At 44.0% G+C, this 26,276-nt stretch overlaps 2 protein-coding genes across 3 annotated transcripts; one reads left to right on the top strand and one right to left on the bottom strand.

Annotated features, from left to right (window-relative positions):
• Positions 1–8,926: 8,926 nt before the first annotated feature.
• LOC136475608 (bZIP transcription factor 11-like) lies at positions 8,927–9,984 on the top strand. Its single transcript, XM_066473131.1, has one exon. The coding sequence runs from the start codon at positions 9,060–9,062 to the stop codon at positions 9,570–9,572; it is 513 nt and encodes a 170-aa protein (XP_066329228.1). The 5' UTR covers positions 8,927–9,059; the 3' UTR covers positions 9,573–9,984.
• A 2,663-nt stretch (positions 9,985–12,647) lies between these two features.
• LOC136475607 (uncharacterized) lies at positions 12,648–26,057 on the bottom strand. 2 transcript variants are annotated; one of them, XR_010763224.1, is made up of 10 exons: positions 25,638–26,057; positions 24,229–24,557; positions 24,029–24,114; positions 23,771–23,917; positions 23,258–23,360; positions 22,351–22,463; positions 22,102–22,214; positions 16,538–16,632; positions 13,897–14,002; positions 12,648–13,488 (listed from the first exon to the last, which is right to left on the bottom strand). XR_010763224.1 is itself a non-coding variant. In XM_066473129.1 (8 exons), the coding sequence occupies exons 2-7, from the start codon at positions 24,503–24,505 to the stop codon at positions 22,122–22,124; spliced, it is 819 nt and encodes a 272-aa protein (XP_066329226.1). In that variant the 5' UTR covers positions 24,506–24,557; positions 25,638–26,053; the 3' UTR covers positions 17,080–17,577; positions 22,102–22,121. The 2 variants fall into 2 exon arrangements, 1 of the variants encoding a protein (XP_066329226.1); XM_066473129.1 differs by lacking the exons at positions 12,648–13,488; positions 13,897–14,002; positions 16,538–16,632 and adding an exon at positions 17,080–17,577 and having other exon boundaries at positions 25,638–26,053.
• Between the last annotated feature and the right edge of the window lie 219 nt (positions 26,058–26,276).

The following is a 26,276-nucleotide window of genomic DNA, read 5'->3' as shown; positions in this document are numbered from 1 at the left end:
GAAAAACTATTAGAAATCTGTGCAGAATGTTAGTTGTGTATATTAGCGCTCTAATGTAGGTCGTTGTGTATACACACTTTGGTGATGTGCACTTTTGGGGGGCAGGGAACTATGTAATCACGTCTGGTACCAGGGCATTTTCAACTGGCGTAGCGAATCGTATTCCATCTCGGCTATTAAATGAGTCGCGTCTGGTACCAGCAGAGTTGCAATTTATGTATGATTAAAGTTGCAATCGGCTGATTGTCTCAGTTGCAACTGGTATGCAAACGCATGTGCAACCAGACGTCCATCATAGTTTTAATTTGGCTATCACTGTAGGCGCAACTGGCAACCACCATGACGGAAGTTGCAATCGGCTGACGGGTCTGCAACTAGCAGTTTTGCAACTGGCGTACCTAACCGGAATGCAACTGTCATATCACTCGATTTGCAAGTGGTATACAAACGGTTCAAGGGTTGAGTTGCAACTGGTATATAAACGGAGCTGCAAGCAGCGGTCCAGGGTAGTTGCAAATGGCCTACCCGACTGGAATGCAACTGTTTTATGACGTAAGTTGTAATCGGCTGACGGTCCGAGTTGCAATCCGAGGACATCTAAACTCATCATTTTTGCACACATTATAATAGTCACGGCTTGCTGTTTTGCAATTGGTATGACAACCAGAGTTGCAATTTGTAGGTTGTAGTACACGCGAATTCATTCAGATTCAGCTGCAACTTTTTTTTGTTACTGGAAAGAAAACAAAATAAATAATAACATTATTTATGGGGGAACATGTAGCTACATGATTTTTAAGTACACGTGGAGATTCATTCAAATTCATAGTCGTTGTCGTCACTGTACTCACTATGGTCCCCTTCTTGTTCTTCATTCTTTTCCCTCTGTGTTTTTAGCCAACCTCTCTTTCTCAGAGTCCCACCTTGTGTTTTGGCAGCCCTCTTTTTTCTGTTCTCTGCTGCTCTGCTCTTGTTTGGGTTTAGGCATTTAGTAGGCATGTTGTGTTGTAGTGTCCAGTAACATTGCATGTGTGGCACACTTTTTTCCCATAACTCCTCGTGTATGTGCTATAAGGATTATTAGTTCCCTTTATCTTTTCATCACATTGACTTTCCTTGCCAGATTTTCTACCTTTTGTGCGTGACACTGGTGGCTCAGCCAGTGATATACCAGCAAGGAAGTTTGCAGAGGTTGGATCAAGGTTGATCTCAGCCTGATTTTCATTTGTCTCCACAACAACTGCACTATAATCCAGCGTCGATGCAGCAGCATCAACATTCTAGATTGTATCAATAGCTTGCAACTCCCCACTTTCTGCCCCTGTCGAATTGGTTGGATGCATAGAAGAATCAACTTATGTGGCTTGGAGAAGCTCAATTCCAGGAGTGATCCTATCTAGATGTCTCACAGTTTCAGCATAAGCTCGATCTGTTTTGCTCCCTGCTCTGCCCAGCCTCATTAACTTGGATAGCAGTTTTGACATCCGCGACTGCTCTGTGTCTCCTCACGGCCCAACCTGCACAACATCATGTCTATCCCATGGAACCAGAGATCTTGCATCACGCGTGTATCGTTTGAAAATGTACTTTTCTGGTATGCTCTGCACCTACAGGTGGGTGAATGCCCTTATGATGTGCATGCAGAACAGCCCTGCATTTTTCTAGTATATTTTGTTTAATACACAGAAACACCCAGGTACATTTGATGTGCAACTGGGATAGGTATCAAGGTTGCAACCAGCCTGTGTGCTCCCACTGCTTGCATTCGCATTCATACACTCCTGCTTCCTTGTCAGCCACCACTTTAAATGCATGTTGCGCCTAGTAGAAGCTCCCCGCGCCCTTCTCATGCCTCACCAAATAACCATTCCTGACTTCTGGATCAGGATTAGGTTCTATGAGAAATGTTGTGTTGTTAGCATATTCCCTTTTGTATTCCTGGTACACAGCTCTCGTGTACACCCTGTTGAGCTGCTCATCAAACCTTGATTTGCAAGCTCGAACGACCTCAGCCTGCACAAAATTCTTTTTGTGATCAAGTTGCAACCAGCAGCAGGAATGATTTGTTATTTTTCTAAAAATAACATACCTGTGAGTAGTGCATCTCACCAGCATCCATGTGGTCTATGTGCTGAAGCGAGTCAAGCACCCTCTTCGCAAACGTGTGCAGGGTTGTAGTGTTGTTAACATAACCATCCTTCAGTACCATGTTCTGGCTTTCTAATCTCTGCGTGGATGTCATTCTGCCGCAGTACATCCCCTTGAAGTATGTTGCAATCCAGCTCTTCCTCTTTTCCCATAGTGCATTTATTGCTGGGTTATCAGCTATCTCACACTCATGTACCAGCTTGTTCCACTCCTCCTCAAACTATGTAGGCCCTAGTGGATAATTTATCAGAGATTCCAGCCTCTCCTTCAGATTTTTATCTTTGTGTTGTATATACAGTTTGTCGAGCTCGTATTCCCACGCCCTTGTAATATGCCATCTGCAGTTTCTATGTTGCGATTTGTCGAACACTGTCCTTATCGCTTCTCTCATTGCTGCATCATTATCTGTGGCAGGCACAAAAAAAAGATATATACAAATATATCTATCAAATAACAGTTTCCAAAATGAACCAGCAATACAATAGGGTTGCAACCCATACAACATCTAGTTTGCAACAGGAGAATCCAATTTATTGCATTTGTTCAATTATCAAGTTTGCAAACCAGGAATACATTATATGCGCAATTGGAGTAAAAGTTGTACCTGTCAGGATCACATAGGGCTGGTGCCCCCCATGTAGTTCTTGAAAGTTTCAAACAGCCATTTGAATGATTCAGGTGTTTCGTCCTGAAGCAGAGCTTGCCCAAAACTCACATTCTTCAGGTTGTTATTGGTCCCCCACAAACATGCCTAGTGGCATGTTTTTTCTGTTTGTTTTGTGGGTCGTGTCAAAGGTGATCACATCACCAAAGTCCTTGTATTCAGCTCTTTGACTAGCGTGGCTCCAGAATATGCTCCTAAGAACCTTTGTTTTCAGATCAAAATCCACGTCAAAGTAAAAGTACCCAAAAAACTAAAAAAGTTTCTTCAGATCAGCATCCTTTTCCTCCCTTGCTTGCTCAGCATTCCTGGAACATAAAAAGAAATTAGTAAATTATTTTTTTGCAGCTATGAGCATACTTTTTTTCTTTTGGAATTTTTTCTGGACTTAGCACACAGGGACATACATGTTTTTGACATCTTTCTTTGTGAATGGCCAGTTTTGACGGCCACCATATAGCTCGGACATGACATTCATCGTAGCCTGGTGCGCTACCCCATTCCTTGCCATGATAGCAAATAGGTCATCCAGCGCTGCGTCCCTTTGTTTGTGAATATGCATGTACCTGACCATCCTGGGCGACGGGTGCAACTTGTGGTTGTGTGCTTCCTCAACATGGTCAAAGTACCATTGGTTGGCTTTCTTATCTTGCTTTACCTTAGCATATGCACTCTTTGATGTCTTTTTAATCTGTGGTTCGTTATTCTCTTTATCTATTTTCAGAAACCCCTCTCGGTTGCAAACCCAGTCTGCAGTATCCTTGCTAGTTCTCTTCACCCTCACACTGAACCCAGCCAATCTTGCATAATCACAGTAAAATTCGTAGGCTTCTTTTTTTGTCTCGAATGTCTGCCTCACCCTTGGGATAAATACATCTAGTATGTTTGGATCCTGCAAAAAAAAGAAAATACGCGGTGCTAAATACAAATGAATTCTGGTGCATAACCAAAAACAGATAGAGTTGCAATTACAGTATCACATCTAGTTGCAATCAAACCAGAACTCATGTTGCAATCCTTCATGTGAAAAATCCAAATGTTGCAATCACAGATAAATAATGTTGCAATTCTCATCATTAGTTGCAATCACAGTACAACCCCTAGTTGCCCTCTCAAATAGAGTTGCAATCATAGTACATCCACTAGTTGCAATCAAACTATAAATAATGTTTCAATTCTCATCTGAAGTTGGAATTACCAGTAGTTACATGCATGTACGTCACAGATAGAGTTGCAATTGATTTTAGCCGATAGTTGCAATCAAAGTACAACTAATGTTGCAATTCTCATATGAAGTTGGAATCAACACATCTGAAGTTGCAACATACATCAGGCACAGTAGTTTATTGTAATGACAGATAGAATTGCAATCACAGTGCATCCACTAGTTGCATGCATGTACGTCACAGATAGAGTTGCAATTAGTCCCTAACCATTAGCTGCAATCATACTACAACTAATGTTGCAATTCTCATATGAAGTTGCAATCAACACATCCGAAGTTGCAACATACTTCAGGCACACCGGTTTATTCTAATCACAGATAACAGCGCCGCCAGATCAAAAATCATGTGATCCAGGAGGAATCGGGGGTGAAAATTGCAGTTGCAATAAGAAGAGATGCTCATCGGGTGGAATTCTTACCAGGATCAAGAGTGGTTAATGCTCCAGGAGGAATCGATGCGGGTGGCATCAGATTAGTCATGTGATGCAAGGCATCACCCGATCCGCAGGGGATGTCCGCTCTTGCGACGGGCGTGCTCGTCGGCGGAACCGGAGGAGTTGCGGCCGCAGATGTAGCCGGCGTCGGAGACGATGCGATCAGATCTCCACCGCTCGCGACAACAATCGCCAGCTGCTGATCCATCTGCTCTGCTGGAAGTGGCGATTCAAGTCGGGGTAGCGATGGCGGGGCCATGGGCGCAGCGCAACTTGGGGTAGCTACGACGGCGGCGAGGGAAGTAAGTGGGTGAGATTTGGCGGCGACGGTGGCTCTGTTATCTAGGGCGAATCAAGGGAAGTGGCGAAAATTTGGAGGCTCAATTTGAATTTGGAGTCCGGAGAGGAAAAGGGTGGTTTCCTTTTAGGAGGCTCTCGAGACAGCTGGAGTCTGGTAAGCCTCGCGCTTGCCGCTCGCCACGCTCCGCGCGTCTCGCCGCTCACGCTCGCATGAAGAGTGCACCCGCTTCACAGAATGCACCCAGGTGCATTTTAGCCTCGTCCTATATATATATATATATATATATATATATATATATATATATATATATATATATATATATATATATATATATATATATATATATATATATATATATAATGTGTTTCTTTGGCCTTGGGGTCAGCGTCACTCCCTCCAGAGAGTCTTCCATTCTACAATGATAAAAAGTGAAGCCTCCTAGTAGCTCTGATGATCAGGAGACTGTGTGTAGTGAGTGTCAGAGAAATTCCGGTTTCCAGCATAGTGAGTGTCACCTTCAAAGAGAGAGGCAGGCAGACGGTGAAGCATGCCCTCTCCTGAAGCCTTTTTTTTTCTTCCTTTTGTGCAGAGCTCCAGCTAGCCATTCTGCTGAGCGCAGGTAAGTATGAGATGCTATTTCTGATACACCTTGTAAAAAAAATATTTTTTGAGGCGCGACAATAGCATCCGTTGGGTTCTGCAACTTTAGTCGTTCATCAGTGCGCTGCTGTTTTTCTCCTTCCTCTTTGCATGATATTTTATCAGTACGACGGGCACTCAATCCGACCGCTGATTACTTGAGGTTTCGCCGCAAAACCTAACCAGCTCAACCACGTTCTATATATTCACAGACATCACTAGTTTTGAAGATAAATTTTATTGTATTTTCAAAGTGTATATATTTAGTGTGAAAAATGCCGAAATATATATTTTGAATTCTGACTCATAAAATTGTAACGACATTTTTTCTGATAGAGGAAGTGTACTACCACCTTGACTCTTTCGGCACTGCTAGTGCCCGGACGTCCAGACGGATGCCCACGTCTCGTTTTCGTGCGTCCACGCATGGGCCCACGTCGTCCGAACGTCGCTCGCCCGCGCCTACGTCTCGCGCACCCATAGGGGGGCCGTGCCGCCTGAACGTCACCCGCGCCATGCGTCTGTGGGGATCGTTCGCACCCCCTCCCGCTTCATCCCATATGAAACACCCGATCTACTTTTAAAACATCCAGATACAACACTTGCACATAAAAAAGATAGATGAAACACTAAACATGCGTATGACACACTTGAAACATGCGTATGACACACTTGCAAAAACACTTACGCAACATCCAGATAAAACATTTGCAACACATGTGTGAAACATATGCAACATCCAAATAAACACACTTATAACATACATCCGAAAACAGATGAAACATTAGGGATAGACGCTTGCAACATATGCAACATGTCAATCTAGTTTTGCAACATCCGTATGAAACACTTGCAACATACGTCCAAAAACAGATAAAACATTAGGGACAGACGCTTGCAACATATGCAACATGCCAATCTAGTTTTGCAACATCCGTGTGAAATAAATTGCAACATACCTCTAAAATATATGAAACATTTGAAATTGGTGCTTTACAACATGCATCATATCCTGGTTCGGCATCCTCCACCGTCTGCATTTTGGTGCCACAGAAGTAGCAGGAAGCGAGACCGATGGGTTTCCGCGCCAGGGCACGGTGCTTCTTCATGTGCTAGCAACGGCTGTCGGCGTCGTCGGGCGGGGCGGGGCTGGCAAAGGAGCAGCGGGACGGGTGGCAGAGCAGTGGCAGGTGCAGCGAGGCGGGCGCGCGGAGCAGCGGCCGGAGCAAGCGGGGCGGACGGCAGGAGCAACGGAAGGGACGCGGGGCGTGGGCGCGAAGCAGAGCGGGATATGGCCAAGTGCGGCGCCGCCACGCTGGAGAAGGCCACGGCGAGCGGACCCTGCGATGGAGGCTCCCGCGGCGGTCGCTTGCGTGCAGCACGATGGATGAGCTTGTGGTGCTCGCATGCGTGCGGCGGTAGGGGAAGGATCGCATGCGCGCGCCGGCGGGAAAAGAAAATGTCGCTGACCTTTTTTTCTTATTAGAGAAACCGTGCTGATGGTGTAGCGGAGTAGGCCTATTAGACCCGATCGCTGCACTGGCCTAGGAGCAGGGCGTCCGAACGGATGCGCTTGGACGAACGTCCTCACCACAGCATTACAGTAACTCACCACAGCATTATAGTAACTCTTCGTATCTACTTTATTTCTTTACGCGGCAACAGCATGTCGACATCCGCTGGATTTCTAATAATAATTCAATTCAATCGTCCATACCTACTACTATCGCCGGTAGCTCTTCTTCCCCTTTCCTTGCGCCTCTCTCTCTCTTTCTCTCTCACGTGCGCACACACCGACCTCCGATGCTGATTCGGATCGTTCGAGGTGAATTATACTATCCAAGCAAGGCTCGCTTCTAGGCAAATTGTGGCAGATGCGCAGGGTTATTACCAATGCAAGGTGTGACATTTTCCATAGAAATGAAATAACCAAATGTCCTCATAAAGTAGTATCTAAGTGTTCCTACAGCATTCGTCTACCATTTTTACATGCCAAAATGGGAATAAGTGTTCTTAAGAAAACATAATAAAAACATATCAGTATTCTCAAAGAAATGAAACGTTAACCAAAATGCAAGGCACGGCGTTTTCCATAGAATGAAATTTACCAAAATGCTCTCGTATGTTTCTACAACACTCATATACCATTTTCATACAGGAAAAAAATGAGAAAATGTTTTCTATTTTCTTAGAAAAATACGAAATTACAAAGTATTTTTAATTAAACAAGTAAAACGCTAAAAGTGCGTGTATGAGTGTGATTTAGTATATAAAAATATTAAAGTGATAATTTTTTATCATTTAGTTCAGTAATAATAAACCAAGCGGAGGAGCAGGAGGTTTTGCCGCCGCTGATCTCACCATCATCACCAACTGCCAACCGGGGGCTGCCTTTCCCGCCGCCCACCACGATCATCGTCCTGGAATAGGAATCAGAATCTCGCTGCTGTGCTGTGAACTTGTGATGCTACACTAATACAGTACAGGCCTCATTCCCATTCCAATTCCCATTCGCCTCCCTTCTGCCCTGTCCCGGAAACGGATTCCGCCGTCCGCCGTCTAGCAACCTCCCTCCCCTGTCCTCTCCCATTTTTGATTCCCACCTCTCCATTCCCAGCGGCTATAAATTCCCGCGTCGCCGCTGCGCCAACCCCCTCCCTCCTCTCCTTCCTCTCCTCTTCCTCGGCCGCAGATGCGCCAGCATCTCTCCCACCGGCAGCAGGAGGAGGAGCGAGAAGCACAGTGACACAGACAGAGAGGGAGCCCCGCACCTACACTAGCTAGCCAGCCACAGCCACCGCCCACTACCACCACCACCACCGATCGAATCGGGTGCGTGCTGCTCCGGCTGGCCGGCCGCTCGCTTTATAAACCAGCCACCCAGCCCAGCCCGATCGCCATCGCCATCTCCTCGCCTCCGTCCACGCACACCCGCATTACCAGTCGGCACCCCCTTCTCCTCCGGCCTCGCCGCCGCCGCAAAACCGCCGCCCGCCGCCGCGCAGGCCGGTTGCTCCGATTGGGAGTGCCAATCGGAGCCAACAGCAGGGGAAGCACATGCTGCCGTTCGTCCTAGAGTTCCTCATTGATGTCGCCTGTGATCAGTGAGATCCTCCTCTCGGGGTTTATGATCAACTCCACACTCCGGCGCCGCACCCATCTCGTCCAGTCCTTCTCCGTCGTCTTCCTCTACTGGTTCTATGTCTTCTCATAAACTACTCGCCCCCATCATCGCCACGCCTCTCTCCCACTCTCTGCTTTCCTCCTCTTCCTCTTCCATCTAGTAGCATCGATCGTCCTCATCTTCTCTTCTCTTCTCTCCGTGTCAGTCTCCGCCTTCGTCGTCGTCGTCGTCGTCGTCTCTGTTTCAGTCGTTTCCTAAAGCTTTAGCTTGCATGCACTTCCCTACTGCTGCTGCTGCTAGCAAAGACCTTTATTAGTAGTGTTATAAGTTATTACGAACAAGAAGAAGAAAGAAAGGAAGAAATCGAGGCCAAGAAAAAAGAGACCTTTGATTTCTTTGCTAGTGTGGTGTGGTGTGATCTTGGGTAGTAGTAAGGAAAGAAGGGATCAAGAAGCAGAGAGCTGCTCTGTTTTTTTTTTCTTGCAAGAAAGGGCGGTTCTTGTCGGACGGAACACAGGAAGAAGAGAATGGCTTCCTCCAGTGGGAGCGGGAGCGGGAGCGGGTGCTCGGGCTCTCTCTCGGCGGCGACGGCGGCGGGCACGGAGGAGGAGCTGCGCGCGCTCATGGAGCAGCGCCGCGCCAAGCGGATGCTGTCCAACCGCGAGTCCGCGCGCCGGTCGCGGATGCGCAAGCAGCGCCACCTCGACGAGCTCACCACGCAGGCCGCGCACCTGCGCCGCGAGAACGCGCACGTCGCCACCGCGCTCGGCCTCACCACGCAGGGCCTCCTCGCCGTCGACGCCGAGAACGCCGTCCTCCGCACCCAGGCCGCCGAGCTCGCCGCGCGCCTCGGCTCCCTCAACGACATCCTCGCCTGCATGAACACCAACGCCGCCGCGGCCGTCGGCGCCGTCGCCGTCTCCGTCTCCCTCACAGCCGCCGCCGCCGCCTCCTCCGACCCCTACCTCGCCTTCGACGGCGCCACCGCCTTGGACGACCTCCTCAGATCCTGCCCCGAGAATATGTACCAGCTCTGCTAGCTCCAGACTGAAGTCACCATGGCAGCACAAAGCATCGAGAGGAGGAAAAAGACATCTTTTTCTTGTTTTTTGCTTCTGGTGTTTCAGGTTAGTAATCTGCTAGTGAGATGGAAGAACTGAAGGTCAGATCAGACGTGGTGGTGAGCCATGAAACTTACTGTTACTGTACTGTGCTATCAACTGGTGGGGGGTAAGCAACTGGGGCACTGCACCTAATTAGCTAGCTAGCTGCTGGGGTTATGGTTAATGAACTACTACTAATTACCTGGTGTAAGTGTAACTCGAGGTCTACTCTTGTTACTGCTTTCGTGTACTGTGTCACTCCACTGTGTAAGAATCAGAGCAGTAATCCTACTAGTATCTCTGTCAAACAAAGGAAGTGCACCGTATAATCTACAATTTAATTACTCTACCTGTGTGCCTTGCATTAATCTTAATGTTCTGTTCATGCCTGTCAGTTTTTCTCTTTATTTTTTATGAGCAAGATTTATCTTTTCCTGTGCCTCCGAATTATGCTGTGCTACTGTGCTATATATAAATACTGTCAGGCTACAGAGCTGGCTTGGTATGCTGTCTGGCTGTGAGCTTCAGATTTTAACAGCTCTGGTAGTACATTTTTCTGATGCCCATGGGCAAGTGGCGGGAATAATCAGAGTGACAACAGCCACTCTTTTATTGCCCTGTTCGCTTCGCTTATAAGTCGTACTTTTTTAGCCAACGAACAATATTTTTCTCTCACAACAAATCAGCTAACAGTACTTTTAACCATGGCTTATCAGCCAAGCGAATAGAATAGAATGGAATAAACTGGCCTCATTTTCCTGTTTCACTTTTATTTCTGTGGATTTGGTTGAGTACAGTATCGATGGCCATTGTGCTTGGAGAAAGAGATTCTCCAAATTACCCTCTTTGTTCTCTTCTCCCCCACTCTCAGCCAGCCAGCCACTGTGCCTCGTGTTCCCTTGTTTTTTTCTTGAGAACTTGATTGTACCAGAAGACCACTTTCTAGTTGTCATGGTCTCATGGACCAGCACTGTTGTACATTGGTACTGCCAGTACAATGATCCCTCCCTGCAAGCTAATGGCAGTAGCACTAGTGCTACCCTAGCCCTCAGTGCCATCTATGTAGCTCTGCTCATCCCAGGCTCTCAGTCTCTCATTCCCACGGCACACAGATATTTCAGTTCATTGCATACACAGCTCACATGATCTCTCTCTTGGTACCCACCAAGCCACATGCTACCCTCTGATGATTCTGCTGCTGCTGCTGCTACCACACACACACACAAATCTGATTTTCCAGTGGCTATAACTGGAGCTGCAGATCACCAACTACCCCATCCCCAAATGGCCACTGGCAAGTATGATGCATGGTGCTCTTGTATGGTCACCATGGCATTGGCATGGAATGGACCACTGGCACTGCCTCTGCAAACGCAATTGGTGCAATGGACCTGCAATGCCTGGGGCTGGGAGGTATAGCAGCTACATTGATGGAATAGAGTAGAGCCAGCCAGCTCTCTCTCACACACAGGGGAACAGGGGAGGGGATTGCTGCACAAGCCATTCTGCAAAGGGGAGGGAATCAAGGCCAAGGATGTGGTCACCTCCTGTTCGCTTGGAGGAATTCTGGAGGAATTTGGATGGTTTGGAGGAATGCCGGATGAAAAAAGAAGCGGATCAAGCCGGATTTAAGGGCACGCGAACGGGGCAACCCAAGCCGCCACCTTTCTTTGTCTCCATCCATCCATCCACACAGAGGGGGATATGTCAAGAGCCGCCCGGAATATTCTCCATCCCCGGCCTGGCCATTGTTGCCGTCGAGGTGGTCTGCCGGTCGGCGGCAGATGCGCCGACGATCATCTGAAAGCCGGTGGATGAGGAAAGGACCTCACTCTCACTGCCGGTTCAAGGTTTCAGACTCAGCATCAGAAACGGTGCTAGCTAAATGATCTACATATATGCAATGTTATCCTAAATGGTAAACGGTAAACAACCCGTCACCTTCCATTTAGCTACTATTCAGGTAAAACGGCCACTTAAACGACTAAAGTAGCCAGCATTTAGACAGTGTGTAAACGGGCTAAACGGTCGTTTAGACAAACAGTGCGTATATCTAAGACATGCACAAATAAAGCCCTCGTGATATGGTGGATGATAAATAAATGGGTACATTTTCTCAAATTTTCTTCTGCTTAGTAAAGCGAATCACTCACCCATCTTTCTGCTTGATCTGGCTACCTGATGTGCATATGTTTCTGCATTTCGTTTCTCTATAAACAAAGTGCATGTTGCTTGCAGGAGGAAAACTGGGATGCCTGAAGATATAATAGGGAGTGACACCCCTTATAGAAGTAGAACAAGAACAGTGGAATTTTGGTTTTTCTTGGTGGTGGTAGTATCTCTCAAGATTCTAATTCTTCAGGTACTCGATGGCATGGCACCAGAGTCACTGCATTACTTAATGATATTTTGCCATCACTTGGTGTGCCAAAGTTCTGCTTGTTTGTTATATAATAAAGATGTGTGGAGGGGTGGAGAAACCAGAGAAGATATTTCTCCTTGTTGTACTATGTACCCTAACATGAGTTACCTCTGTTCTTCCACATCTGGCACTTGTAATTTACACAAAGAGTAAAGCAAAGAGCAGAATAATCATTTTTTTGTAACGCAGGAGAACTGTGTGCCATTGCATAGAGGAAAAGAATCCCAATGCCGGTGATTGTTGCTTTTGGATCATAGTTTCACTTGAGTCCAAAGGCAGGTCCATGCAGTACACACTACACACATGAGATGAGACTAGGGAAACCTGAGAAGACATTGCTCCAAAAGCTACAATCAGTGGCCAGGAGACTAGGGAATTTCATTTGCTTGTGGGGTTGTCAGGTTTTTCTCTTGGTTATATATTTGCAGAGAAATGACTAATAAGCCTAGAAAATATCTTATCTGGAGATGCAAAGGTTATGCAGAATAAAAACTTTTCAAAAATGATAAAATTAGGTAACCGAATAAGATTTGGAATAAAGGCCCACAGAATAAAGAGCAAAATTTATATAGCACAAAGCGCGCAAAATGCGGTATAAGACTGTTTCTTGTCAATGATAAGAATTTCTTAACAGTGTATTAGTAGCTCAGATCCTATCAAAGCATGGTGGCATGGTGATTCGTGTACACACGATCTATCACGCGTAAATATGCCCTGAAAAGAGTTAAATATGGTCTCTTGATTCCTTATTGTGGAAACCAAGGCAGAACTGTACTTGTGCCCGTTTGAATACTGCTTAGGACATGGGTTATGCATGCACTAATCTGTCTGTGTCGCCTATGCCCATGTGGCCGGTGGTGCCTGATGCTTAGCACTCATACATATGGGGGAGGCTTGGAGACAAAGGCTGCTGTGTTCATGTTCAATCACATTGCTCCGTCAGTAGTTTGTACAGTTCCCCAGATCAGATTCAGTCATTGTTAACTGAATCCTTTGAAGGACTAGAAGTTCAATTTACAAGCTGTGGAAGTGCTTAATATGAAATGTGGATGTAAAAGGATTTTCTGAATCAAATTGATTGAAAGGCGCATTTTGTTAGGTTTTTAAACTGAAACAAGCAAGGAATAAGTTGATTGAAAGATGAACCGTGCTTTATAAAGATGATCCCCAATTAATCCCCACGTAGAACTGCACCAGATGCTGAACTGAACTCTGACGAATTTTATCCTTTTCCCACAAAAGCATAAAGCACCAAGATTAAAAATTCCCAAGACCCGGACCATTTGATTCTACCTAAGAATTGTATAGACAATTGGCAGAATCCGATTACATTTGTCTGCTTCCCTTGCATTCCATGTTGCAGGTAACCATCAGCAACAGAGAAATATGCGTGGTCGGCCGGCTTTATCTTTGTTTTTGGCTCCACCTTTTCTGCAAACGGAAAAGATAAAACCAAATAATGTACACACTCACATGCACATTGCATCTTGCCTTTGAACCAGATGTAGCTGATACTGCATACATACTGCTCTGTAAAGCACCTATGCTCCTCTCCCCACATATAAACTTACCTTGGTTGGTCTGTTACCCTCCTGTTTTTTTTCGCCCTTTTGTATAGTTTTGACAACACGCTATGTGCACAAATGGAAGGTGGAAATGCGGCATTATTGCGCCGTTTCGTGGTGAAAGAGTCTTGCCATGGTCAGTGTGTGAAGAGCTAGGGTTTTGTTTCTAGTGTTCAAGGGGGGAAACGGAATGTGCAAAAGCAGGCAGTTGCAATGCCATAAGAGTGGGGGCAATGTGCATTCATGGGGCCTGAAGGATGGGGTAGGAATTTACCTGGAAGAGCAAGTAGAAGCGACCCTCAGAGTCAGTGCTCTATTGCACTTTGCAGACATCTGGAGACCAGCCAATGAAGATCATGGCCTGTGACTGGATGCACGAACTGAAAGACAAAAGTTACACAAACCAAGTCCTGGTTACAAGAATGCTTTTACCTTCTTGAAAGGCTGTTCATGGTATTTTCAGTAATAAAGCTAGTGCATTCAGACAACGGTCGCTCTTCACATTCTAGAAATGGAGGGATTTAGTATTTCTGGGTTGGTTGGGAGGATATGATTGGGTATAACTTTAGCTATTTTTTGGAGTATTTCAAGCTTCTGGGTATCCATTGGATGTGACTACCATTGCCTGATTCATATACAACAACTGGCTCGAGGCATCGGTATCAATTCACCAATTTGACTCTATTATGGCAGCGTAGTGCTATGCCGTGTGGTGAGGCAGCTGTTACCTTACCCTGAAAGGATTAAAGCAACACTATCAGATTGTAAATGCGTTGTTCCATCCTTGATCTCCATTCTGTTTCAGACCTTTTTGCAATCCCTTTTTCGAAGCATTTTCGATCTTGAGAGGAAAAACCAAAGGGACTTGTCTGGCTTACCTGGTTAAGATTCCTTAATCTTTCAATAGTTCTTTACTATGATACTAGTGAAACAAACACTAACACTTTCCCCATCAATTAATTATTTCTGATGAATATAGTTTAACTGATTAACTGCTTGCAAATAGTAATTTTTATGGACTATGGACACTACCTCTCTAGATGGTTCATTTGATTATATGTTCCATCTCTGTCTCTCTTCACATCAATATGCAATACAAATAAGGCCCAGGGATTGTAAAACCTAGAAAACCAAACCCATTGTTGAACTACAGTGCTTGAAAGCTACATATTATCCCTCATTGAGATAAGCCTTCAACAACTCAATTGGGTGTTTTCCTCAAAAAAACAACTCAATTGGGTGATTGAAGAGATGTACAGGTCAAAAGGAGTACCAGATTGTGATATGACATATGTCATGGCTGGCTCTCCAAAATGTCAGTACTCACTGAATGAATTTTTTTTTTTAGGGATCAGGAGGGGCTTATGCCCCTACTGGACTGAATGAACGTTTCATATCACAATCATGCCTCTAGCAACGTACTTCTTGACTTTGCTGCAACCTTTTCACTCCCAGCTATAAACCAATCAGGTTTTTGTCTGTTTGTCAACCAAAGTAGTTGTTGGTTGACCAAAGTAGTGCTTGGAAAGCAGCTATTGAAGTGCATGAACCGTGACTTGGGGCCCTTGGTGGATTTCAACTCTAGCCTACCCCAACTTACTTGGGACTAAAAGGCTATGTTGTTGTTGTTGTTGTTGTCAACCAAAGTAGTACGCGTATATCAATATGTTTATCGAAGGAAACTGAAGGTACATATATATGCATCTTAAATTTGCTTGTAAATTCATTGAGTATTGTTATATATGGCATTGTAGCAAAACAGTTTAAAGCAATGGACCTTGGCCTTTGATTATGTGATAAGATGACCAGTGAAGAGGCACTGCTACAAACAATTGAAAAAGACGGGCGCATGCATCAGAGGCGGGCGCAGGTTTTTTTTTCCTCTCAAATTTGCTTCGCCGCTTTTTTTTCTAGGGGCAAAAACATCTTTTTAACAACCAGTTAACACCGTTAGCTAACGGATTTGACGGTAGTATCAAATTAGGGATGAAAGTTGAAGTGAGTGTCAAATAGGGAACGAAGAAAATTTCAGGGCCAAGAAAGGAACGACTCATTTTCCCAGTGTCAGATAAGGAATTCTCTCTACTCCAACTGGGTCTATTTTTGCCATTGGACTGGACATGTCACTGTCTGTACCTCACATCCATCACCAATCTCACGCTGTCATGCATCATCATCAGTGTCATTCAGTTACTACATGCTTGCATATCATGGAAAGTAATGGTAGAATCTCTTTTTCTCTTGCCACATGGTTGCTTGCTTCCTGGCTCTTGCCACAGTCAGCTTTAGGAACCCCATTAGTGGGTCTTTAACCCCCAGCAAAGGCTTGAATCTTGTCTTAGCAAGTTCAATTAACTTGGACTCGAAGTAATAAACTTCCTTATTGATGTGAAAAAAACGAGAAAGATTCCCTTTTTAAAAAAATTGTGGTGCACGTGCTGATGATAGAGCATGATAGTTTTGTCAAGAGCTAGGAAGTCAAGCAAGTTTTTGGCAAACTCGGTGCAGTTGACCCAAGAGACCTTACATAAGAAACTAGAAGATTGGATCGGTGTTCATTTGTTTTGTTAGGAAGCAAGAGTCAAACATAACGTTGCTTCTTCAGCAACCCAACCAAGCTTTCCAGAAGGAGTTTTAGTTCAAGGATTCATTGGTCATGGCCAATGGCGAAGCTAAAGCAAATTAGAGTGGGTGCATAGACGTGTCTCATAAGGGGTGCATATACGGTGGAATTCCAATCAAACTCATTGTTTTTGCAAAAAAAAAAAAAGTGTGTGTGTGTGTGTGTGTGTGTGGGGGGGGGGGGGGGGGGGGGGGGGGGGGGGGGGGGGGTGTGCGGTACACAAGGCAGCTTCGCCCCTGGTCTCATGGCTAATTGACAGGACTATGAATAAAGTTAGAAGAACATAACTTACAGTTGTCGTGGTGACATCATGGCATTTTCTGGAGAAAGTTCATGCAGATCCATGATGGTTATTCACACGCTTGACAGGCACTGAGGCAGCTCTACCTGGAATATTCTTTTAACAAGGCACCAAGGATCAGTTTCACTTTCACCGTCATTTAACAACATATTAATTAAATCTGAAGGCAAAAGGTACGATTACTAGTATTAATTCAAAACAGGCACCATACATATATTCGAAATTTAGGATCTAGATAGCTTTTGCAATGAGATGGTTCCACAGGATTGTTGATGATCACCACCTTCAGGTGCCTACCGTATTATTAATAATGCAAGCATCAAGGCAGGAGTACCCTCGCATGTTCCAGATTTCAGCAGCACATCCCAAGTCCCAAGGTACTAGCAACCATAGAAAATTGAGAAAAATGTAACAAACAATTGAAAAAAGATGCGCCCATGTGCAGACCAAATTATGATGGCAGCAAAGTCAAGCAATCCAGCACAAGCCCACATCAATTCCATTTTCTGAAGAGAGTTGCAACGCGTACAGACTTTTGAGCACCTCCAGCTCCAGGTTATATTATTTAGTTCATCGATTCGATCAAAATAATCAAAGGACAGGATTGCAAGTTTGGCAGTAAAGTTTTACAGGGTATGTAGAACCAACGAAGCATTTGCATCTTAGCTGTTATGTGTTTATTGTGTACCTGAAGCAAGGGAGAATAGAAATATGCTACTACTTTACAAAAATGTCCATTCAGACCATCATCCTAGCACTTCTACCATAATCTTCCTCCGTTGAGATGTGTGGCGATTAATGTTATTATCTTCTTTGAGAGCTATCAAACCTACATTGGAACCAAAGAATCTTCAAATAGTGCTCTTCAAATGAGCAAGTGTGTTTTGCGTCTCAAGAATTTATGGGCTATGCAAAGGCCCATTTTGCACGTCTCACGTCTCCAGGTGAATGGAATGATATTTGTATTTCTTGCAACATCAACCTAGGATTTGTTTCCGGTATGCTTTTCCCGATTCATCATCAATGTTTATCTGGAAAAGAATATACAAGAAAGTTAATTCAAGATTGAGTGCCTGAAACATTTAGAAGAGATCCGCACATATTTTGAGGTAGTTAGGCAGTGTGACAAATGTGATTTCCCAACAACACAGCATCATAACTATCCCAGCCCATTTCTGGTAACTTCAACAACTATAGATGTGTGACTTCTATGGATGAATCGAATGGTAATCAGGAAGGTGAGAGCGTTGAATCTCAAATAATTATCCCAGCCCATTTTTGGTAACTTCAACAACTATGTCCATCCTTACACAGCTGTCTATGCAGTAGCAATCCAGCAGCTTGTACTAGATAACAGAGGAAGTAGTACCTCATCATGAACCGTTGATTCAGATGCATCAACACTGTATCCCAACAACATTAAATGACATGTCTACACACAATAATTGCACCGACCATGACATGGTCCAGCTGAAAATAGCTGCAAGTGAAAATAGCAGCATACACCTTTGACATGTTCTTCTGTTTTAATAGTTCTTGAATGTTCACACTTATTGGACATCATTACTGCTGATACTTCAGACTACAATTTACACCCATCATCTTTGTTTCAAGGGGGTAAAAAGAAGAAAGGGAAAGGGAGGGATATTTAGTTTCCTCAATTGTGGTCACTGAGGCACCAAAGTTCTATTGATAAACAGTGGTGAAGCTAGAGTGAATTAGAGGGGGTGCTCTTGCCTTGTGGATGCAGTGCATATACAACAACAACACAACAACAACAAAGCCTTTAAGTCCCAAACAAGTTGGGGTAGGCTAGAGTTGAAACCCATAAGAAGCAATCAAGGTTCAGGCACGTGAATAGCTGTCTTCCAAGCACTCCTATCTAAGGCTAAGTCTTTGGGTATATTCCATCCTTTCAAGTCTCCTTTTATTGCCTCTACCCAAGTCAACTTCGGTCTTCCTCTGCCTCTCTTCACGTTACTATCCTGGCTTAGGATTCCACTACGCACCGGTGCCTCTGGAGATCTCCGTTGCACATGTCCAGACCATCTCAACCGGTGTTGGACAAGCTTTTCTTCAATTGGCGCTACCCCTAATCTATCACGTATATCATCGTTCCGAACTCGATCCCTTCTTGTATGACCGCAAATCCAACGCAACATACGCATTTCCGCGACACTTAGCTGTTGAACATGTCGTCTTTTCGTAGGCCAACATTCTGCACCATACAACATAGCAGGTCTAATCGCCGTCCTATAAAACTTGTCTTTTAGCTTCTGTGGTACCCTTTTGTCACATAGGACACCAGACGCTTGCCGCCACTTCATCCACCATACTTTGATTCTATGGCTAACATCTTCATCAATATCCCCATCCCTCTGTAGCATTGATCCTAAATATCGAAAGGTATCCTTCCTAGGCACTACTTGACCTTCCAAACTAACATCTTCCTCCTCCCGAGTAGTAGTGCCGAAGTCACATCTCATATACTCAGTTTTAGTTCTACTGAGTCTAAAACCTTTGGACTCCAAAGTCTTCCGCCATAACTCCAGTTTCTGATTCACTCCTGTCCGGCTTTCATCAACTAGCACTATATCGTCCGCGAAAAGCATACACCAAGGGATGTCCCCTTGTATGTCCCTTGTGACCTCATCCATCACTAAAGCAAACAAATAAATACAACTCCTTGTTCAACATTTGATTTGTAGCTGTAGTATTTAGGGCATTACCGTCCTTACCAGATAAATAATTGAAGTAATAGTTCTTTTTTTTTTTGCAAAAACAGTATTCGTTGTAAGCGTTATACATGGCCGTCATATGTAGGTTCTGCATATTTGAATTATCAGGCACTCTTTCCATGACATATTGACATACAAAAAAACCAAAGTACAGAGTATGTCTGAATAAGCCTCAGCAAGCATGCTTGGAACTGGATCAAATTGCTTTCCGGATATGAAGATGAAAGGTGAAACCCAACTCTGTTGACTACATCCCCCCCCCCCCCCCCCCCCCCCAAAAGTTTTCCCTCGCTGTCCTATATTTGTACACCTGATTCATGAAACCAATAGGCCCATCTCTTATTTCCTACCTGCAACATGCCTATGCATATTGGAGGAAATCAAGATTATTTAAATGATATTTTTGTTGAGATATTTCTAGCCCTGTGCTTCTCCTGTAAAATCTACTTCAGCTTGTTAGAACGGCTCCTTATGGCATTCAAAATCGATGGATTCAAGATGAGCAACTCAGTGAACATACATAACCACGGAAGGAAATTTGGAGAACCTGGGCTCCACCTCACTGCATTTTTTTTGGGGTGTTAGCCTTCACTTAATCATTGTTGGACTGCTGACTGTTTGGCCAATCATGGCCTTAATCACCCTATGTGCTGCCCACTGTGTGATCAAGAAGAAAATGTGCAACACTTCATGCGTGTTCACAAGAAGTGTCTGGGTCTCAGTGCTATCCTTGGTGGGATTGCAGCAGCTAACTCCAGGTTCAGATGATCTTGTTTTCACCTTGTAGTGGCGTCAAGCCTTGCAACAAGTCCCTAAACAGCAGTGCAAGGGCTTTTAATTCATTGGCCATGTTGGAGGAATGGTGGATATGGAAACAGAGGATTGGTTGCATCTTTGAGGGTGTGTCACCTAATTTTAGCATTGTCATGCAAGGCACTGGAGATGAGGATAAAATGTGGTGTGCTGGGTGGGTGGGTGGATGGGAGGAGGGGGCACAGGCCTTAGTAGCATATGGCCGTGAGTGTTTTGTTTGGTTGATGGTTGTAATCTAGTTTTGTTCGGTGAGCCCTTATGTATACCTCACCCAAATGGACAAGGGACTGTACAAGTCTTCTTAGACTCATTTTCTCCTCCTTAATAATAATGGCGCACAGTTCTGTTGCATGTTCGAGGAAAAAAAATGCATTCCTAGTACTCCCTCCATCCATTAGTCTGCTTCGTCTAAAAAAAAAAAAAAACTCGTCTAGGTTTCTCTCCCCTATTTTTCTTCGTTTACTGCGCTCAATACTCCTCGTATGCCAAGCCGAATAAATACGTTGCCGCACTCCCGTTGAGATCTGTTAGCTTCCCTCCGTCAAGTACGCTTTTCATGCGGAGGCATGCAGCATGCAACGATTGCATGTGGGATAACAGCATTTGCATCTGTTTAGCATACTTTACTACTCAAGAAAACAAACAGATGCCGGGCATTAAAGGGAGAACTGAGATTAAAGGAAAATATGCACGCCACAACTCTTCCTTGGTCATTGTGCATGAGACTTATACGATGGAGACTGATGGACAGAGGGAGTACAACCAAACAAGTGTTGTGTCACTCAAGTTACTTCAATCCAGATGTCACATGCATGGCCCAATGGATAATGCTCTGTAAATAAGTTATTGGATCCAAGGAAAACCACAGGTGACCTGGGTGCCATTGGTAACACATGGAATCCACAGAACACCACCCCTAAGCTTTGTGTCCAGTCCATAGAATAACCACAGTGGAGCTTTTGCTTCATAGTTCATATACACTACTAACCTCTTCCCTTATCTATTTTTTTTTTCTCAACCAAAAAACGTTTGTCCATTGAATGTTTTACCCCTGGCTCGAACATAATACCCACCTGACTGAACTCATCACACACTGATGCAGATGTGACTGGATGCCCGGGAGCCCTTTATGTATGCCTATGACCATGTTTACCTGGACATGTATGGTTGCATGAATGTGGCTAGGTTCCATTAATAGTGTGTGATCTATCATGTATTTCTTAATTAAAATGATATGTGGCATGTATTAATAGTTGATTGCTATGATTGCAAAAAGGGCACGTTCAATTTTATTGTCTCCATCCACAGATATGAAAAAAAAAGTCAAACTATGTTTCACTCCATCCTGGTGCTCCAAAGCATGTTGCTAATAGGTTGGACTGAACTGGATTAGACTTATTTCTAGACAGGGCAATAATCCAGTCATATCAGCTTTTGAGCTGAAAAAAATTGAAGTAGAGAAGATAAGAGGATAACGGCGTAGTATGGGCCAGTTATAACTTTTGAGTGGCATTACATGGATGCCAGCCTTAGGAGTGGGTATTCTGTGGACTCCATGGGTTCTGGGTGGTATGGTATGAATTGGCCCCAGTGAACATTGCAGACCTATCACAATGAGCACCAAGGTTCGCTAGAGCCACAGGAAGAAAACATGGGAGAGAGCTGAACCTATTTGTATTGATTGTTTACATCAAAATTCCTGGATGTGCAAAGGAAAGGACTCGAGAAGTACTTCAGATTTTAGGAACCATGAAGATATTCACGAATCATGGTGGTTGACAATTTAGGCAACACAATCAAACAAAACTGTAGAAGCTAACTGATTATGCAGGCTGAAGAAAAAACTTGAATGAGAAACATTTCCCACTTCAAATTGATTACTGTTGTTTGAGAACTTTAGTACACTTCCACCTACATGCTAAAAAGAGATACTCTTCTATAGAAGTAAATAACAAGAGACCACGTAAGTAAATATTTTAAAGAAATAAGAGCAAAATTGCGTACCTGGTGTTATATGCAGCTGTTCAATATAGTCCTAATATCTTCAACTCTGTAACATGGTTAGGATCAAGGTCTGGCACTTGGTCAGCTCCTTCAAGATCCTCTACAATATACTCCTGACAGCAACGGAATATCAAATGTCAAGCAGAATATTTAATACATGTTTTATGGGCTAAATGAGAAAACAATAAGCTATAAGGAGAAAAGATAAATCAATCCAACTTGCTGAATTTTCCTCTTGCTTTCACAGACCTTGGTTAACTCTTGCTTTGCAAGAACATGGTAATGCCGCTCAGTTATCCTCTGTCCACATATTATAGCAATGAAGAACCCATACAGCAAACCAACCAAAACAATAGCCAATACTGCAATTTGAACAACTTTTCAAACATTAATCTTTTTCCTTGACAAGCATTTCATGTGAAGTACAGGTAAAATTTTAAATTCATGTAAACATACAGCAGTTGACAAGGTACAGATGCATATCAGTGCTTCTACAATCAAATTTGTTCAGTTATACTCCTAGTAGATGACAACAAAGGAGAGACATATAGCATTGCATTCTCAACCAGTCTGCCAGAGATATAGCTATGTGCCTTGCATACTTTTCAAATGATCTAACCTATTCATCACTGGTTTATCTTGAGCACATAAAATTGCTGTGTTAACTATGTCCACCTGCAATTATGAACTGCCAAAAAAGATCCATAGAGTTCTAACTAGGTTGGTATGCAATTTGTGGAATCATACAAGATAGTGTCCATGATTACACTAGTAATACTGTGTAACCATAACACATTAACATGAAACAGAATGAATGATCCTTTATCTTTAAGGTTCAAAGATGCTATATCATGAACTACACCAAGATAGTACATGTCCCCAGTCCTCACTTCTCACAATGGGTAAGAGACATAAGGCAACATTAATTACAAATCATATCCAATAGTAGCTACATGAAACATATGGCATTGAAAATTGAATCTAAATCAGCATTAGGCAGTTCCAGTAAAACAGAATACAGAAGTATTGGCTCTCATTCAGCTTCAAAGTAAAGCAGCTGTTCAGGAAATTTCCCAAACTAAAGTTGAGACCAGAATACAATATGCACACTATAGATCTGTAGATGTCACTATGAAAAATCATTAAATTAACTTACTCGCCATAGCATAGAAAGCATATGGGTGCTCTTCATAACCAAACATTTCTCGCAGTTCATCTCCATAAAATCTGTAAACCACCATACCCATGAAAGCAACTACCTAAAAGACAATAAGAAAAAACAAGATTATTAGAGCGAAAAAAGATGTATATAAGTGTGCAGTTCACTATGATCGTCCAGGCCTCTTTCTTGATCATGTAAAATACTGTGTGTTGGTCTCCCATGATGTAATCATAAAGAATACCATGTTCTTGCTCAAAGTAACCCACAAGGATGAAAGGGAAAGGAGATGAACTGAGTGTAGATAACCACACTGCAAATAGTTTGGATCATGCATGATGCTCATTTTTTAAATAATGCAGAAAACAGAAAAATTGATATGTATTTGTAGCTGCAGCTAAATCAATGAAATCTGGAAAAGAAAGAGAAAAGATGATTCAGCTCAAAATAATATTAATACAGAATCACTGAATCTGTTGCAATTATCTATAAAAGGTGTGAGTATCTTACCAGTTGCACAATAAAGAAGATCAATGTGTGATCCCTAACAACCAAAAGTTGAAACTTCAATCTTAACCACCATCGATCTGGAGGAACATTTGCACGAAGAAAGAATGCAGCTCGACATTCAGTGCAATGTGAAAATGCAAAACCTTCCTGGGTGATGAGTTACAAACATACAAGGTTAGAGCCAACTAGACTAATAATGATGATTAGAAAGTGTCTAAGTCTGTGCCGTGTAGAGAATAGATGCTCTAGAATCCAGACCTTTGTTGATCTCCAGTTATCAAGACAGGACCTATGGACATACTTCTGTGTTCCCTTGCAACGGCAGGGCGCAATCAAGTCATCACCTACTCCAAGCGGGTATGCAACAAAACAAACACAAACTAAGTATTAAAAAAATAACAAGGCATTTCAAATTCCTTAACAACTGTCTGTCTAAGAAAAGTTCTCATGGAGTAAACCTTCATTATCAAGGCAAATCCGGCACTGAGGAACGTCTTGAATAACAAGGTGAGTTTCTTCATTGGCATCAATATTTTCATTGTCACCATCAACACTAACTGGATTGATTTCAGATGAGGCTAGATGCTCCGTTGATCTCTCTATCAGGTTTAGTTGTGAACTTGTTGGCTGCGAATCCGACACTTCTGCGTGATCACAGTGGGGGACAGACTGCATTGTTTCTTCTGTTTGAGTGCCATGAGAAGCCAACTGCATGATAAACAACACCCAAATCATAGCCAGACATCACCAAGCAAGCATTTTGCCAGGCATTTGATAAAATCAGATCCTGCAAGATAGTAAATGGCAGGTAAGTCACGTATCAATAAATAGCATGTGCTGAAAGGTTAGAACAGATAAACTACAGGTTAAATAAATCAACACCATGTAAAAAATCAAGCCAATTAGAAGAAGATGCACAGAATTTATCGTGATGGTTTTAAGTATGGCTAACTGAAAACTAAAGTTTGGTCTGTAATCAGGGGCTCAGGGCTATCAGTCTCAGTCTCTCAGATATGGAGATGATAAGTTGTATATTCAATAACCTAGTATATGTTAATCGCTTAATCAGAGCAAGGATTAGCCCTCATGCTTTGATTAGCTAGTTTTTTCAACATTTATTGGGTAAAACCATTAGGTTTCAACTGGTTTTGTGTTACTTGGTTTCAGATTTGATGTCTGATTGTTCCATCTGCTTTACGTTGAAGTTTTGTGTTACTTGGTTTCAGATTTGATGTCCGATTGTTCCATCTGCTTTACTTCGAACAGTTTTGTGTTACTTGGTTTCATGTTTGATGCCTGATTGCTCCATCTGCTTTACTGGAGTTGACGGATAAAGCAGCTATATGGTCCCATCCCAATATCCCATGTTGGGAGCCTATTTTACTGTTGTTTATAGTTTTGGTTCAATAAGAATTAACCAATTCTGCTGGATTCAGCGTACTAGATTTTGTCAGCCACAACTAGAAAATGCTGCAAAGTTGCTACACGGGGACCAGTGACCAAGGCGAGTGTCACCTCAACCCAGCCAGCATCAATGGATGGAACCAGGAACGGAGGGAATCAAATTCCAACAGTATATCTGCTCGAACCAAGTATCTCTAGCATACCACCACCGTATCTAAAACCCCACAAAACCCCCACGGCTCCAGATACCCATATCCCAGTTATACTGTCCCGATTCCCCCGCTACCTATGACGCAGCGCCAATCCCAAGCCTTCAACTGCTGGGTCATGCCTGCGCATGGGTGGGTCGAAGCGCCCTCCGGGTCCGGGATGACTACCGTACCGAGGAGCAGAACGCGAATCGGCGACCCTAAACGCCGCGGCCGGGCGAGAGGACGGACGGAAGAGGCGCAAGCGTGCGTACCTCGTGCGCCCACCAACGCAGGATGGGTCTCCCTCCAATGGGGGTGGGTGGGTGCGGGGGGATCAAGCGGAGGCGCGGCGGAGATCTGAGCGCCGGGGCGAAGGTGACGAATAAGCGGAGTAGCGGGACAGACGGGAGAGGAGACGATTGGCCGGAGGTATGGACGGGTGCGGCCGGCGGGGGGCGGCGGCGTCAGCTGTCTTGTTCTGGAAGGGAGGGATCGAGACCGGAGACTTGGAGACGAATGGGAGACTGCTGGAAGATTGGGAATGGAAAGGGTTGGTTGGCTTGTCCTGTTGCTCGTCTTGTTCCCTTCTCCTTCTCCCTCCGCGGCTCCGCGCCCCCCTCTGCATTGACCTTGACGCCTTCGGTTTGGCTTTTGGCAGGAAGCAGCATCTTCAGGATCCCACGCATTGTGCTTGTGCAGCTGCAGGTAGGCTACACCCAAGTTTAGTGTTAGGGTCTTAGGGAGTAGGGATAGGAATAGGATTAGCGACTTAATGACTAACCAGATGCAATCATAGAAGTTGCTTTATTCTTGAGTACAATATGATATGAGTATGTATTCTTGTTGGTTGTTGTTTTGTTTATACTTTATGCTAAACATAAAACATTTTTAGATCACTTTTAGTTCAGTCT

Source organism: Miscanthus floridulus, chromosome 8, assembly GCF_019320115.1.
Source record: "Miscanthus floridulus cultivar M001 chromosome 8, ASM1932011v1, whole genome shotgun sequence".
In the NCBI taxonomy this organism is placed as follows: Eukaryota; Viridiplantae; Streptophyta; class Magnoliopsida; order Poales; family Poaceae; genus Miscanthus; species Miscanthus floridulus.
This window is presented reverse-complemented; position numbering and strand designations above follow the sequence as displayed.